General features: G+C 44.3%; 1 protein-coding gene across 2 annotated transcripts in view; it reads right to left on the minus strand.

Annotated features, from left to right (window-relative positions):
* The window catches only part of CLCN6 (chloride voltage-gated channel 6), a 30357-nt gene extending 17678 nt beyond the window's left edge, over window positions 1–12679 (minus strand). For both annotated transcript variants that reach the window (XR_004298003.1, XM_032393475.1), the window contains exons 1-8: window positions 12417–12679; window positions 11553–11612; window positions 7496–7561; window positions 7070–7135; window positions 4699–4765; window positions 1766–1872; window positions 1058–1184; window positions 358–425 (exon numbers count right to left, since the gene is read on the minus strand). Coding sequence is in view for 1 of the 2 variants with exons in the window: in XM_032393475.1 (XP_032249366.1) it covers window positions 358–425; window positions 1058–1184; window positions 1766–1872; window positions 4699–4765; window positions 7070–7135; window positions 7496–7561; window positions 11553–11612; window positions 12417–12503 (648 nt within the window). In the remaining variant the exon portion in view is untranslated. The remainder of the gene's footprint in view (window positions 1–357; window positions 426–1057; window positions 1185–1765; window positions 1873–4698; window positions 4766–7069; window positions 7136–7495; window positions 7562–11552; window positions 11613–12416) is intronic.
* Window positions 12680–12776: the final 97 nt, after the last annotated feature.

Below are 12776 nucleotides of genomic sequence, written 5' to 3' on the forward strand. Positions count from 1 at the left end.
AGCCATCTCGGTCGGTGCTTCCAGCACCCTGGGGTTTGGCCACACGGAGGTGATCCATCAACTGCCTGATGGGCAGGTGCTCAGCACCGGCTAGGGGCGCACCAGGTGACTTTCATTTGAACAGACCTTCTCTGTCCCGTTGCTGCTCCAAGTACTCAGCAGGGCCTTGTTAAAACCCGGGGGTACCAGTTACCCTCTCTGCTGGGTGACGGAAGTTTCACATCAACCCAAATGGCCATCAGCTTCCAAGGCCATGTTAGGTGCTCCCAATGGATATGTTACAAACTCCACCATGGACACGGCCCTCCCCAGGGGCCCCCTCTGAGGGACGTATCCTCCCAGCCCATCAGCTCTTACCTGGGGGAGGCCGGCTCCTACCACTGCTCCACTGTGGATCATGGGGCCTTCCTTCCCCACAAAAAGCCCTGGGAACAGGTGGAAAAGGGGGAGACCATCAGTCAGCACAGAAAGCTGTCTTGGTTAGGAGACCTTTGCTAAGTAGACCGGTCTCTCGACAACTGTACAGCAGAGATGATTACGTGACTTTGTAAAAGAAAAACTCAAATACTCATCACATCAGAAAAAATACTCCTTAATATGAGCACTCAGAAAACCATAGCCTGTGGGCCAAGACAGGCCCAATGCCTGTTTCTATAGCCCGAGAACGAAGAATGGTTTTTACATTCTCACATGGCTCTATTTGAAATGGCTATATATGTTTAAGTACCTACATCGTATCTCCCATTTTGCCTCTTAGCCCATCAGGCCTAAAATATTTACTGTCTGGCTGTTTACACAAAAAGCTTGCTGACTTTGCTAAAAGCAAACTCCACAAACCAACTAAAGGGTCATTCCACTTCAAAACTAAACGTGTGTTAGTCAGGTATCCGACTGGTAACTTACAGCGTCTACATTATCCATCAACAAACAGGGCAGATATCTGTTTGAGGGCAGGCCCTTCAAATCCAAATCTACCTAATTTACGTACACAGTGCTTCTTGTCACCTTCAACCCTTGGAATACCTGGAAGGCTAAAAGTCAGAAAGACTCTCCTCACCTCCAGCCACACTGAACAGCACTCCAAAGACTTTGCAGAGCAGGGTCCGGAGACGGACAATTCCGGGCACCTTCACACCATTCAGATAGCATTTGATTTCGGGTATCCCGGAACCTGCTGCCACTGGCTAAGGGAGGAGAGAGAAGGATGCCCGTGAACTCGAAATCCACCAGCTCTGTGGCTTAGCCACAACAACCCGCTGACGAGGGGGAACTGCCCTTCTTCCTTAGCAGCATCAGCATCACCTGGCGGGCCCGTTAACACAGACGCTGGGCCCCACCCTGGGTTTCTGACTCAGCTGCATTCCTAACAAGTCCCGGTGATTCGGCATCACCTGGGGGCCACGCATCTACCAACGCAGGCACTCCACTTCTGGAGATTCTCATCTCATTCACTTGAGCTGGATAGCAGCTATTTTTTAAAGTTAGTTTTGAAGTATTTTCAAGTTACTTAGAGTCATTTTTAAAGTTGCCCGGTGATTCTAATGTGCTGCCGAGGCTGAGAACCACCCTCCCAATCTGGACTTTTCCTCTGTCATCCTACCAGAGGTGGAAACCTTTACTTTCAGAAACAGCTCTAAGTGTAGGAGAGGCCACTTTCTGCAGGAATCTATATCCCAAGTCTAATTCAGCTTCCTGACATTCCAGAAGTGGGGATGGAGGAATCCAAACCCTCATCAGCCAAATGCCAACACCCACACCGCCTCACCTCGATCAGGACAAGAATGCTTGCCAAGAAGACAAAGGTCAAGTTGAAACCCAAGAGCTCAAGGAGGGACAGGGCAAGGCAGCCTTTCTGGCTGCATTCCTCCACCGCTGCAGAACCGGGGTTAAGGCAAACATGCTCGCCTGTCAGGGGCATTCCTACCACCACCAGTAGGGAACGGTGCAGCATCTCTTCTTCTAAAACATGCTGGCTGCTTACTGCACATCTTCCTGTTCTCTATATGTAAACCCAAGAAAAAACCTGTCTGATGGGCGCCTGGGTGGCTGAGTCAGTTGTGCGTCAGTCATGATTCTTGATTTTGGCTCAGGTCATGATCTCAGGGTCATGAGATCAAGCCCCACATCGGCTCCATGCTCAGTGGGGAGTCTGCTTAAGATTCTCTCTCTCTCCCTCTGCATGCCCCCTCTCAAATAAATAAATCTTAAGCAAAACAAAACAAAAAACACCTGTCTGAGAGATCGTCTATATCAGGAACCATTTTCTAAGTTTATCTTTATTTTTTTTTTTAAATAATTTTAAATTTTTAAATAATCTCTACACATCCAACATGGCGCTCAAACTCAATCCCAAGATCAAGAGTTGCATGCTCCACTGGCTGAGCCAGCCAGGTACCCGGGAACCAATTTTAAATTATGAAATATGGATGTGGAGAACAAAGGCAAAAGAAATGTAGAAAAAATTAAATCTCCTTACAACTTGCAGTCCATCGACAAATACTTGAGGCAGGCAGATGACCTTTCTCAAGGAGCTCAACTGCCGCAACGTTACTGCTTTGCTAAAGGCAAACTTGATATTCGCCCAACCTCCAGGGTCCTGTAAGTCGTCTTTAACATATGAAAATCCCTTTGGAAACTTCCTTTATCTCTACCCACCCTCCCCAACATACAGGTTAGCAATCATCCTCCAAGCATATGGCCCACTGATATCCTTCTGAAGGGTCTCATGACAAAGGTTTTACCAGACAGTACTAAATAACCTTATCTTAAGAGCAGCTAGCCCCTCAAGGTCCTGTAAACCTTGCTTCCCAAACTCCTTAAAGACTTAACACTATCCCTAACCCCTCCCAATTTAAAAGTATGTAATCAGTCGCTCCTCACAATCCCCGTACAGCTTTTTCTGCCCATGGGCCCTGTCCCTGTGCTTTAATAAAACCACCTTTTTTGCACCCAAAACGTCTCAAGAATCCTTTCTGACCATTTGCTCCTGCACCCCAACATTTCAAATCAATACTTCAAACGTCATAAAAAGCAACAAACGCCCTTCCCCCCACAACCCTCACTTTAACAAATCTTGGTGTTATGTCATATTTGCTCCAGGTTTTAAAAATTAAAATGTTAGATACCATAAAAAAAAAATCCTGTTTCCCTCCCTCTCTCCCCTGGGAAAAACCACTAACCTGAAATTATAGTGTGTCTTTTTTTTTTTTAAGATTTTATTTTTAAGTAATCTCTATGCCCAACGTAGGGTTTGAACCCCCAACCCCGAGATCAAGAGTTACACGCTCTACCAACTGAGCCAGCCAGGCACCCCATTCCCTGTGTATTTTTAGACGTAGCCATTTGTTGTATGTGTTTCTAAAACTAAAATAATGGGATTGCACTTTATGCACGCACATTCTACACTTTTTTCTCTCCTTCAACATCAAGTTTTTGAGAATTAGTCATGTTGATATACACAGCTCTGGTCCATTCATTTTAACTTCTGCATAAAACTATACCATATGAACACATTACAATTTTTCCATTCTCCCATTTTGTGTGATTTCACCTTTCTGCAATCGCAAAGCTGTAACAAACATCTCTGTACATGTCCAAGGTCCGAATGAGAAAGAGGGACTCGGGAGCCAGAGGAGGTGTACTTGCTATCTATTTAATTTGCATCTCCTTGGTTAGTGGTGAGGCGAGCCCTTTTCTACAGGTTTATTTATTGACCATTCCATTTTCCTCTTCTGAGAATTGCCTGTTCACATCCTCTGCTCATTTTTCTACTGGGCTGTTTGGGCTTTCTTCTTACTGAGCTGCAGTTCTTCTAGTGTTCTAGATACTAATTATTTGTCTCTTCAATGTACAGTGAGTAACCTCTCCTAGGCTGTGGATTTGTTTTCCACTTTCCTTATGGTGTTTTACTGTCGTGGCTTGGGGTTTTTTGTTTGTATGAAAAACATTTACTTTGACATGGTCAAGTTTACGGATCTATATTCCCTTTCACTTTGTGCCTCCTGGAGTTTTAAGAAACTATTCCCTTCTCATGACATCACATAGTCTCTTAGAGTTTTGTTTTGCCTATTTACATCTTCAATCCATCTGGAATTAATTTATGGTACAAAGTAGGAATCTTTATTTTTCCAGATGGAAACCAATGTCCCTGCATCTTTATTACGTCCATCTCTTCCTCACTGACTTATAACACTAACTCTGTCATTCTCCCTACTTCTCTATATGTACAAGCCAATTTCTGCTCCTCTGTTATCTTCCATTGGCCTAACTGGGAATTCCTGCACCAATAGGACACGGTTTCAGTGACTATATCTTAAATTATGACATGGAGTAGGGCAAGTGCCATGCTTGTTCAAAACTGTCCCAACTACTTTTGGCCCTTTACTCTTCCCAACAAATTTAGGAAGAGAAATTTCCAGTTCCACAAAAAACTCTATTGGGAGTTTTGATTGGAACTATACTGAATTCGTAGATGATTGGGAAGAACGGGCATCTTTGCGGTATTTGTGTCTCACCAACCTGAATACAAGTATCTCTCTCTTAAAGTCTTCCTGTTGTGTCCTTTAACGATAACTAAAAACTTAAGCTGAATGGTTAATAAATAGCTCTTCACTAGATCATGTCTCCTATTCTCCAAACAAGAAAGCAGGGTCAGGAACTGCTGACACCCGGGAACACCAAGAACCGCGAGAAGGATACATGTCTGTACCACTCCAAACTTGAGCTGGGTGAAGAGGCGTACGAAGAAGTCCACAAAGAGACCCACCTGTGAAGAGGAAGCGAACCATCACACAGCTTTGCCCCACTGTGGCGCAGGCACTTCGCTCAAAAGCTGTGAGCCCCCTTGGCCTTTCCCGGTTGGCACATGCACCCACGTCACCAAGAGGCAACGAGTGAACGGGTCTCCTGCTGGTCACTCCGACGTGCCAGGAGATTCCCTGCCAACCTTGCCCCACCGCCCCTCCAGAGGACAAAGGAAGGGGGCACAGCTAAGCTGAGAGAAGGAGAGTAAAACAAAGGGAAAGGCTGCAGGAAAAGATGTGAAACCAAGGAAGACCGTCCCGTGACTAGAGAAATCACCCGGAATCCTGTGAGGGGCTACTCAGCATTTTCCAGAGGCAGTTTCAGAAGAACTCCAATAACATCTTCAGTGATACTTAGCTGAATAAGCACATAGCTTAAAGTATTACTTTGAAAAACAACATTTACTCAGGTGTTTATGGCTTTTACATGTTTGTTATTACTATTTATACTTTATAGATCACTATTTTGATTTGGAGCCAATGGTTACCCTGGTGAAGTAAGAGAAAACCACTCATATTCTACCAGCCCACTTTAAGCCCCACGTCTTTGCTCTGGGCTTCACGGGGGAACTGGAAAGGCTTGTGACTTGGTGGATTCAGGATCAAAGGCTTCAGGCCTCTGGCCTTCCCTCAAGCCAAAGCCCGGAGGCTTTTAAACACTGAAGCAATAGGTTGTGACAGATCGAAGGATAAGAGAGCTAGTAGCAAGAGGAGCTGGTTGCTGAGTTATAAAGGCAAGTCTGCCTTCCAGCAGCGTGAGGGGACGTGAGGGGACTGGTGGAAGTTGCTAGTATTGATAAATGGCAGTTCAAAGGAGTGTGATACGAAAGTAGCAGAAAGACTAACAAGTAGATGGCTCATGATTATGCTTATTACAGGGAAATTTGCAACCAGAAACGTATATGGCAAAACAGATGATCTGAAACTTCAATATAACAGTTAAATCAACCCAAGTTCCCCCCATAATAGAATGTTACCAAAGAGGCCTTCTGAATGCCATTTGTCTTAACTAAAAAATGTTCCTTGACCTCTGAATTTACTGCAGTAAAAATCTGACAAATGCCAGGAAAATAAAAATTGGTCAGCCTTTGTGGCTAGATTATACTAAATGCGTGCTTACATTTTATGGGTATAACATGCAGAATCAAGAATGAGACTTGTAGTCAGTTCCAGTGAGATAAACAGGCCGCTGCTTAGGAATATAACCTGTTATGTGCTGAACGTTTGTGTCCCCCGTCCAAATTCATCTGTTGAAATTCTAACCCCTACTGTGATGGCATTAGGAGGTGGGGCCTTTTAGGAGGTGATTAAGTCCTGAGCGTGGAGCCCTCGTGAATAAGATCATTGGCTTTATGAAAGACCCCCAGAGAACTCTGGCCCCCTCTCCCCTGTGAGGACACAGCCAGAAGCCAGGAAGCAGGCCCTCACTAGACACAAATCTGTTGGCACCCTGATCTTGAGCTTCTGGCTTCCAGGACTGGGAGAAATAAACATCTGTTGTTTAAGCCTCTGGCAAGTCTTTGGTATTTTTATTACAGTAGCCCAAACGGACGAAGATAGCCCATTTGAACACTGTAATGATAGAAAATAAGATGTGACATGTATCATTTTGACTGTCTGCTGACTTTTCCAGTTTCTGTTCCCCAGCTTTAAGTGTGGTTAGGTCAGCAGTTAGGATTCCAGGCCTTGTGCTACTACACAATTTGGCAATGTTTCATAATCTTTTCTTGTCTGTGATTCATCTGTGAGCAAGCTGACCCCAGAACCCTGTGCATTCAGGCATATTCCTCTATCCACAGCCGCCAGCTCTACCTTCTAAATAAAACAAGCAATGCGCCGGAAAGAAGCCCAGGACAGCACGATAAATTCACTGAGCTCGACGGTGTCCTGTTGACTGGCACGCCACACTAAAGGAAAGGGTGTCATGGTTGGTTTTGTTCCACTATTTTGCTTTTTCCCTACAGAGTGACCTCAATTTCCATGAAGTACTCCCCGGACTATGTTGTCCACCTGACAGGACCATATCATAAGAGCTCGGTCCTGACCAAGCCTTTGAGTGCTTTAAAGAATACCAGTGTTGTAGGGTTCACTTTCATAAAGCGAAAGCAAGAGAAGTGCGGAAAACAGTGTCAGGATTATTCTGTGGGGGGAATAAAGAAAAAAAGAAAAAAAGAAAAGGCAGTCTCTGTTATCACGACAAATGACTCGCCCTCTGACCCCCCCGGGCCCCACCCCGTCCTCCAGGCCCCCACGCCCTGCCTGCTCACCAGCCCCGTGCAGATTCCAATGGCGAACACCATCATCCACTTCACCGCCTCATACCTGCGACCTTTCTGTTCACACAGGGAAAGACAGACTCAGTTTGTTATATGGTTTTGTTGGCAGCAGGGAGGGAGCACATCTTGGACAACCAGTTTTAGGCTAAATTCCACAGAGACAGCAAGCTTGGTTGTGGCGTCTGACATGGCAGGCGCTTTACAAGGCCAGAAGGATGAGCTCTGAGAGCCTGGGCCAGGCACACCAAGAGTGGGTACTCCGGGTGGCAGGATGAAGGTCTAAGGAATAAATGCTAACCCCATCTCACGAAAGGGGCTAAAAGCCATGGGGTATGGCTATCTACAGGAGCATTTAGATGGGAAAAAGAAGCCATTTGTAAGATCTATTCAGTCCCAAGAGATCAATAAGGGACTCACCTTATTGTCCATGGTCTCCAAAACTTCCAGGTAAGGGTCATTGATACAGCGATCATAATCCAAACTCTGACAGAGAAACGTGAGTAAAAAGGTCACAACCAGATAGGAAGAATTACTGAAACTTGGAAAGGGATAAAGCTTCACGTTCCTGCTACTCGAAGTGTGGGTGGGCAGGGCAGTGGACCTACAGCCCCCCGGGGAGGAGCTGGTTAGAAATGCAGAATCTCAGACCTTCTGACCTGCCTCAAGGGAGTCTGCACTTGACACACATGAATGTTTCGGCAGCGCTGCTGGAGGTTCATGCTTTGGGAAAATCTTTCAATTGCCTATCTTTGAGCTTCCTGCTTCTGCAAAACTTGAAAAGACCTTCGGCTACCACCAGTGTTACCCAACTTATCCCATTACATGTGTAAAATTTTCAATCAACCGGAACCAAATTAATTTAGAAAATCAGTTAATTGTAAGTATCTCCTGTAGTTAGCTTCTACGAGAAAGAGGTTAGTCACAAGACAAACCAATATGGAGACTATTTTAAAAAGCAACTTTCAGTTCATGTTAGGAAGAGGCAGAGATTTGACACAGCTCCTAAAACTACATCTATAGCAGTGTTCCTTCAACTCTCCTTCACAGAACACAGCTATTCTGCAAAAAATCTGCCTGTGTGCCAGAGACATCTTGAGAAACAATTCAAAGGAACTAATTTTATTTCTTCTATGTTTTCTAAGAGAAGCAGGAGTCTGGCAACAAAGGAAAATGGTCTGCTGTGTGTTCTCCCCTTCCTGAACCTGTTGCAAACTACACATCAGCTGGTGAACAAGCTAGACACCAGCCTGGTGGCCACACTCGTGCAAGACTCAGCAGTCAGCCAAACACAGGTGTGACATCTGACAATTATTCCATCTATATCTATACCCAAAGTCCAAATACCTTTTTAAAAAAGGTCCTGGGGCATCAGCCGGCAACTTTTTAAATCAATGATCCAACATCCAAATATAGGACACTATATAATAATAAGATAATTACGATAGGTCCACAGAGACAGATGTTTGTTTTATTTATTTTTTTTAACAATTAAAAAAAAAATTTATATAGGGGTCCTGCAGGGCTGCTGCCCAAGGTATTAGCCAAACGGCGTGTGGCCACAGGGGTAAGCAGGGCTGAAAGGCAGCCCATGTTCAACCAGGAAGGGCACCTCAGTGCTCACACAAGCAGCAGCCTCAATGGGCCTCGAGCTAGGGGAGTTGCTGTGGCCCAGAGGGAGAGGCTCTTTATTCTAAGTCCTCTGCTCTGAGGGATGCCTTTTTCTAATTCAAAAAAGCAACACAGGCTCTATGACCTGCATGAAAACATCACGGTTAACAGCCCCATCCCACAGATAGAGGGTTATTGTTATTCAAACCATCTAGAAAGAGAACAGATGTCAAACCAGGGATTCTAACATCTTGTAAGACCCCCAACTTATCAGTCAAATAGGGACAGTCAACTCTTAGTAAGGCAGGAAGGAGAAAGAGCACATTTTAGAAAGATTTTCAACAGAAGGGTTTTCTAGTTAATCCCTAGTAAAATCTGAGCAGACTTTCCAGGGTAAGCGTCTAGCTAAATTTGCTCTTACACAAAGCAAATATTCTGAAGAAGCTCATACTTGAAGATAGTTAATTGAGAAATATTAATGACTCACATGAAACATCAACCCATAAAATTTACATAAGTATGCATATCAGGTGAAAGTAAATGCATTACAAATACAAAATTTAGTAAAAGGAGCAAAGGAGACTTGGAAACAGCTGGGTCAATGGAGAAGAGAAGCCAGGTGAGCTCCAGGGAACAGATGAAGGCTGCCAGAAAGTTCCAGTCATGGTCACACAGTCAGGGTGACATCACAGGGTTCAATGAGGGAGTATAAGGTGACAGTACAATATGGGGCTTCTTATACTAATTCTTGCAAACCTCTCAGCTATGTGTAAGGAGAAAAATATTTTAGAAATATGGGAAAATACATCAGTAGATACTGTGCTTTTTGATTTTGATTCATTAAAAGCATTCCCATCAGTGTAGCATATTAAACTATACCATGGTAGGGCAATTTTCAGAGCAAATTTCAGAGTCCTAAAAATATTCTGTCAAGTAAACTGCAAGGGAAAAAAACGATGAAGGAAGAATCTACAGATTATAAAAAATTTTAAAGGGGGGCACCTGGTGGGCTCAGTTGGTTCAGCCTGTAACTCTTGACCTTGGGGTTGTGAGTTTGAGCCCCATGTTGGTGGGGTAGAGATTACTTAAAAAAAAAAAAAAAAGTTGAAGGAAAATTTAAAAGATAATCAAACAAATGCAATGTGAGGACCTTATTGGAAACTGGATTCAAACAATAATAATTAATAAATAATAATAATAATTTAAAAATTATAGGACGTTAAAAAATTATATGACATTTATAAGACAACTGGAAAATCTGAACACCGGGTATTTAATATCAAAGCATTACTGTTAATTTCTTAGGTATGAAAATGGTATTGTGTTGTGTTAAAAAAAAGGGTCCATCCTCTAGAGATGCATGTTGAATTATTTATGGGTGAAATGATGTGATGTGTAGAATTTTCTTCAAAATAATACGGGAAGGGGATGGGAGCCAGATGAAACAAGGTTGGGCATGAGTTGAATGACTATTGAAACTGATGAGTACAGGGGGTTTCAATATACCATTCTGTCCATTCTTCTTTATGTTTAAAATTCTCTATAATGAAAGTTTTTAAAAAATTTCCATGTTATACTAATAAATCCTAATAGTTCCACTAAATTCTACAGCAAAAGATAAAATATTAAAAAAGAAAATTAGTCTGAGTATGTTATTGCCCTAAAATATTGAATTTTTAAAGTCTACGTGACTTTTTTTTTTTTTTTAAAGGTTTTATTTATTGATTTGAGAGAGACACAGCAAGAACATGAGCAGGGGGGAGGAGGCAGAGGGAGAGGGAGAAGCAGGCCCCCGCTGAGCAAGGAGCCCCATATGGGACTCGATCCCAGAACCCTGGGATCATGGCCCAAGCCAAAGGCAGACACTTAACCAATTGAGCCACCCAGGTGCCCCTCTACATGACATTCTCAAAGACGTATTAAACATACAAGATTAATCACACTTCCTGGAATTGCTCAAAGAAGCAATTAAGGATGAAGAAGAAAAGATAGTCAAGACTAGTTCACCATATAGAAAAATCAGATTGAATAAACTGTGGAATAAAAGAGTATTCCTCTATTTAAAAAGATACTGCAGAAATGTATTAGCAATACAAAGATTGCTTTCAAGTTGAGGAGAAAACATGTTAAAATAGTCTATGTAGCAGAATCTCGCTTCTGTTATTTCAAAAAAGCAGCAGGAATGTAAGCATGGAAAAGGATATTCAGTAAGGTTCACAGTTATCTTTTAATGGGTGGGGTTATGGGTTTTTCTCTAGCTTCTTTTTGTAAACGGCTTTAAGAATTCTCTATCAGAACCATGGCTTGTTTTTGTTATTTCAAAAATCACAGAAACATTATCAGGAACTGACTAAAGGATAAAAAAGGAAACTTGGTTTTACTCCAGCAGCACTGACCTTACTAAACACACACACACTCTTAGAATCCCATACTTGAACCAGAACGACAATCAAGAGCACTTCAGAGGAAGCTACCTTGAGCAGGAAACAATCATCTGAAAAATAAGTTCTCTAAGAAGAGAAGGCAGGTCTCCTGTCCCACCCTGTTATGAGCACACACTGCAGTGGCTTTCACTCTGGGTCTCTAGTTGTAAAAGCAAATAGTTTAATAGCAAACATGCTCTATCTAGGTTAAGCTGCCACAGATCTATGAACGCACAGAGACACATCAGACCCTGTTTTGGGGTCATGGTGAGAAAAGGGCTTGTTAAACAGTCCCTTTCAGAGAGGGAAATTACCTCTTACTCCTTCACTCCCTGGGAGAGACAGTCAAAGAGTATCTCTCGTTAGAATCCTAAAGCTTCTGTCTGAAGTGACCAGCTCACTCACTGCTCTTGTTATCCCAGGCAGCAACTAAGAAATCTCACCTCATAGTCTTTCCTTGGAAGGATCTCATCATCCTCCTCCTGTGTTTCTCCAAGGATGGTCTAGAAAAATAGATCCACAGAATGGTTAAAAGGTTAAATACTTAAATGGTTAAAAGTAGAAAGAGACAGAGTATCTATAGAAATTTGTTGCTAATTTCCAAATCATCTAGAACTACTATCAAATGGGAACAAGATCTCAAAAAAAAATTTTTGGGGGGGGATGGGGGTGATGTCGGTGGCTATCTATAGTCACGCAGCTGAGCTCTTCGTTTCTACTGATACGTTCTCCAAATAACCACTCTTGTCTTCAGGACACCTCAAAGATCTCCCATGCCAGATAAAGGAGAAAAAAAAATTCAGGTTCCATCGGACAATGTACTCAATCTGAAAACAGAAGGAGGGACCTGTCAACTCTGGGACACAGCAACTCAAGTTTTCCCAGGGTCCTTTGCAGAGGGAAGCTGGATTATCAATGACCCAGAAAAGGTGAGGGATACAGTGAGAAAGGGCTGGAGAAACTAAGCCAGCTGCTTTGATAAGCACAAAGTCCAGTGAAGGGGCTCATTTTGAAAACGCTCGTTTCATTCAAAACTCCTTTCACATGGAAATAAAAGAAAACATGGATGGGATTAACTGCAGCGGGCCTGGATTCTCCCTCAGATCCCAGGGAGGGGTTATGAGAAAAGACCCCAGACTTGGGCACAGGAAGCGCGGCAGATGCTTCGAAAGCCTAGGATGCGGTGCCCGGGCCCCACCCGCTGCCACCTGAGGCCCCAGCTCGGCCTGGCCCCACCCCCCGGCAACGCCCTCTCGCCGTCCCTTGGCAACCGCCCCCTCCCCAGCTGGGCTCCGCCCGCTCCTTACCAACTCCTCCGGGGTGCGGGTCTCACGCTCACCGCAGCAGCAGCACCACCTGCAGCAGCAGCACAGGGACCCCCTGCACCCCGCCATCTCCCTCCTTTACTGCCACTCTGGAACCCTCCGCCAACCCCCTCCCACCCAGAATCCGCGCCTCACGTGACTGGCCCCGACAGTGTCACGTGGTCCTCTCGAACTAGGGACGGAGACAGGGAGTGGCTGTAGACGGGTGGGGCGAGGGCCCGCGTCACATGACGGTGGAAGGACCGCTTCCAACGAGACCTCTGGGCGCGGCCATGTTGGGGACGGAGCTTCCGGTCGCCCGCCCGGGTGGTTTCCGCCCTCTCGTCCCGCCTCCCTCAGCAA

The sequence above is a fragment of the Phoca vitulina genome, unplaced genomic scaffold, assembly GCF_004348235.1.
Source record: "Phoca vitulina isolate PV1807 unplaced genomic scaffold, GSC_HSeal_1.0 scaffold2, whole genome shotgun sequence".
Lineage (NCBI taxonomy): Eukaryota > Metazoa > Chordata > Mammalia > Carnivora > Phocidae > Phoca > Phoca vitulina.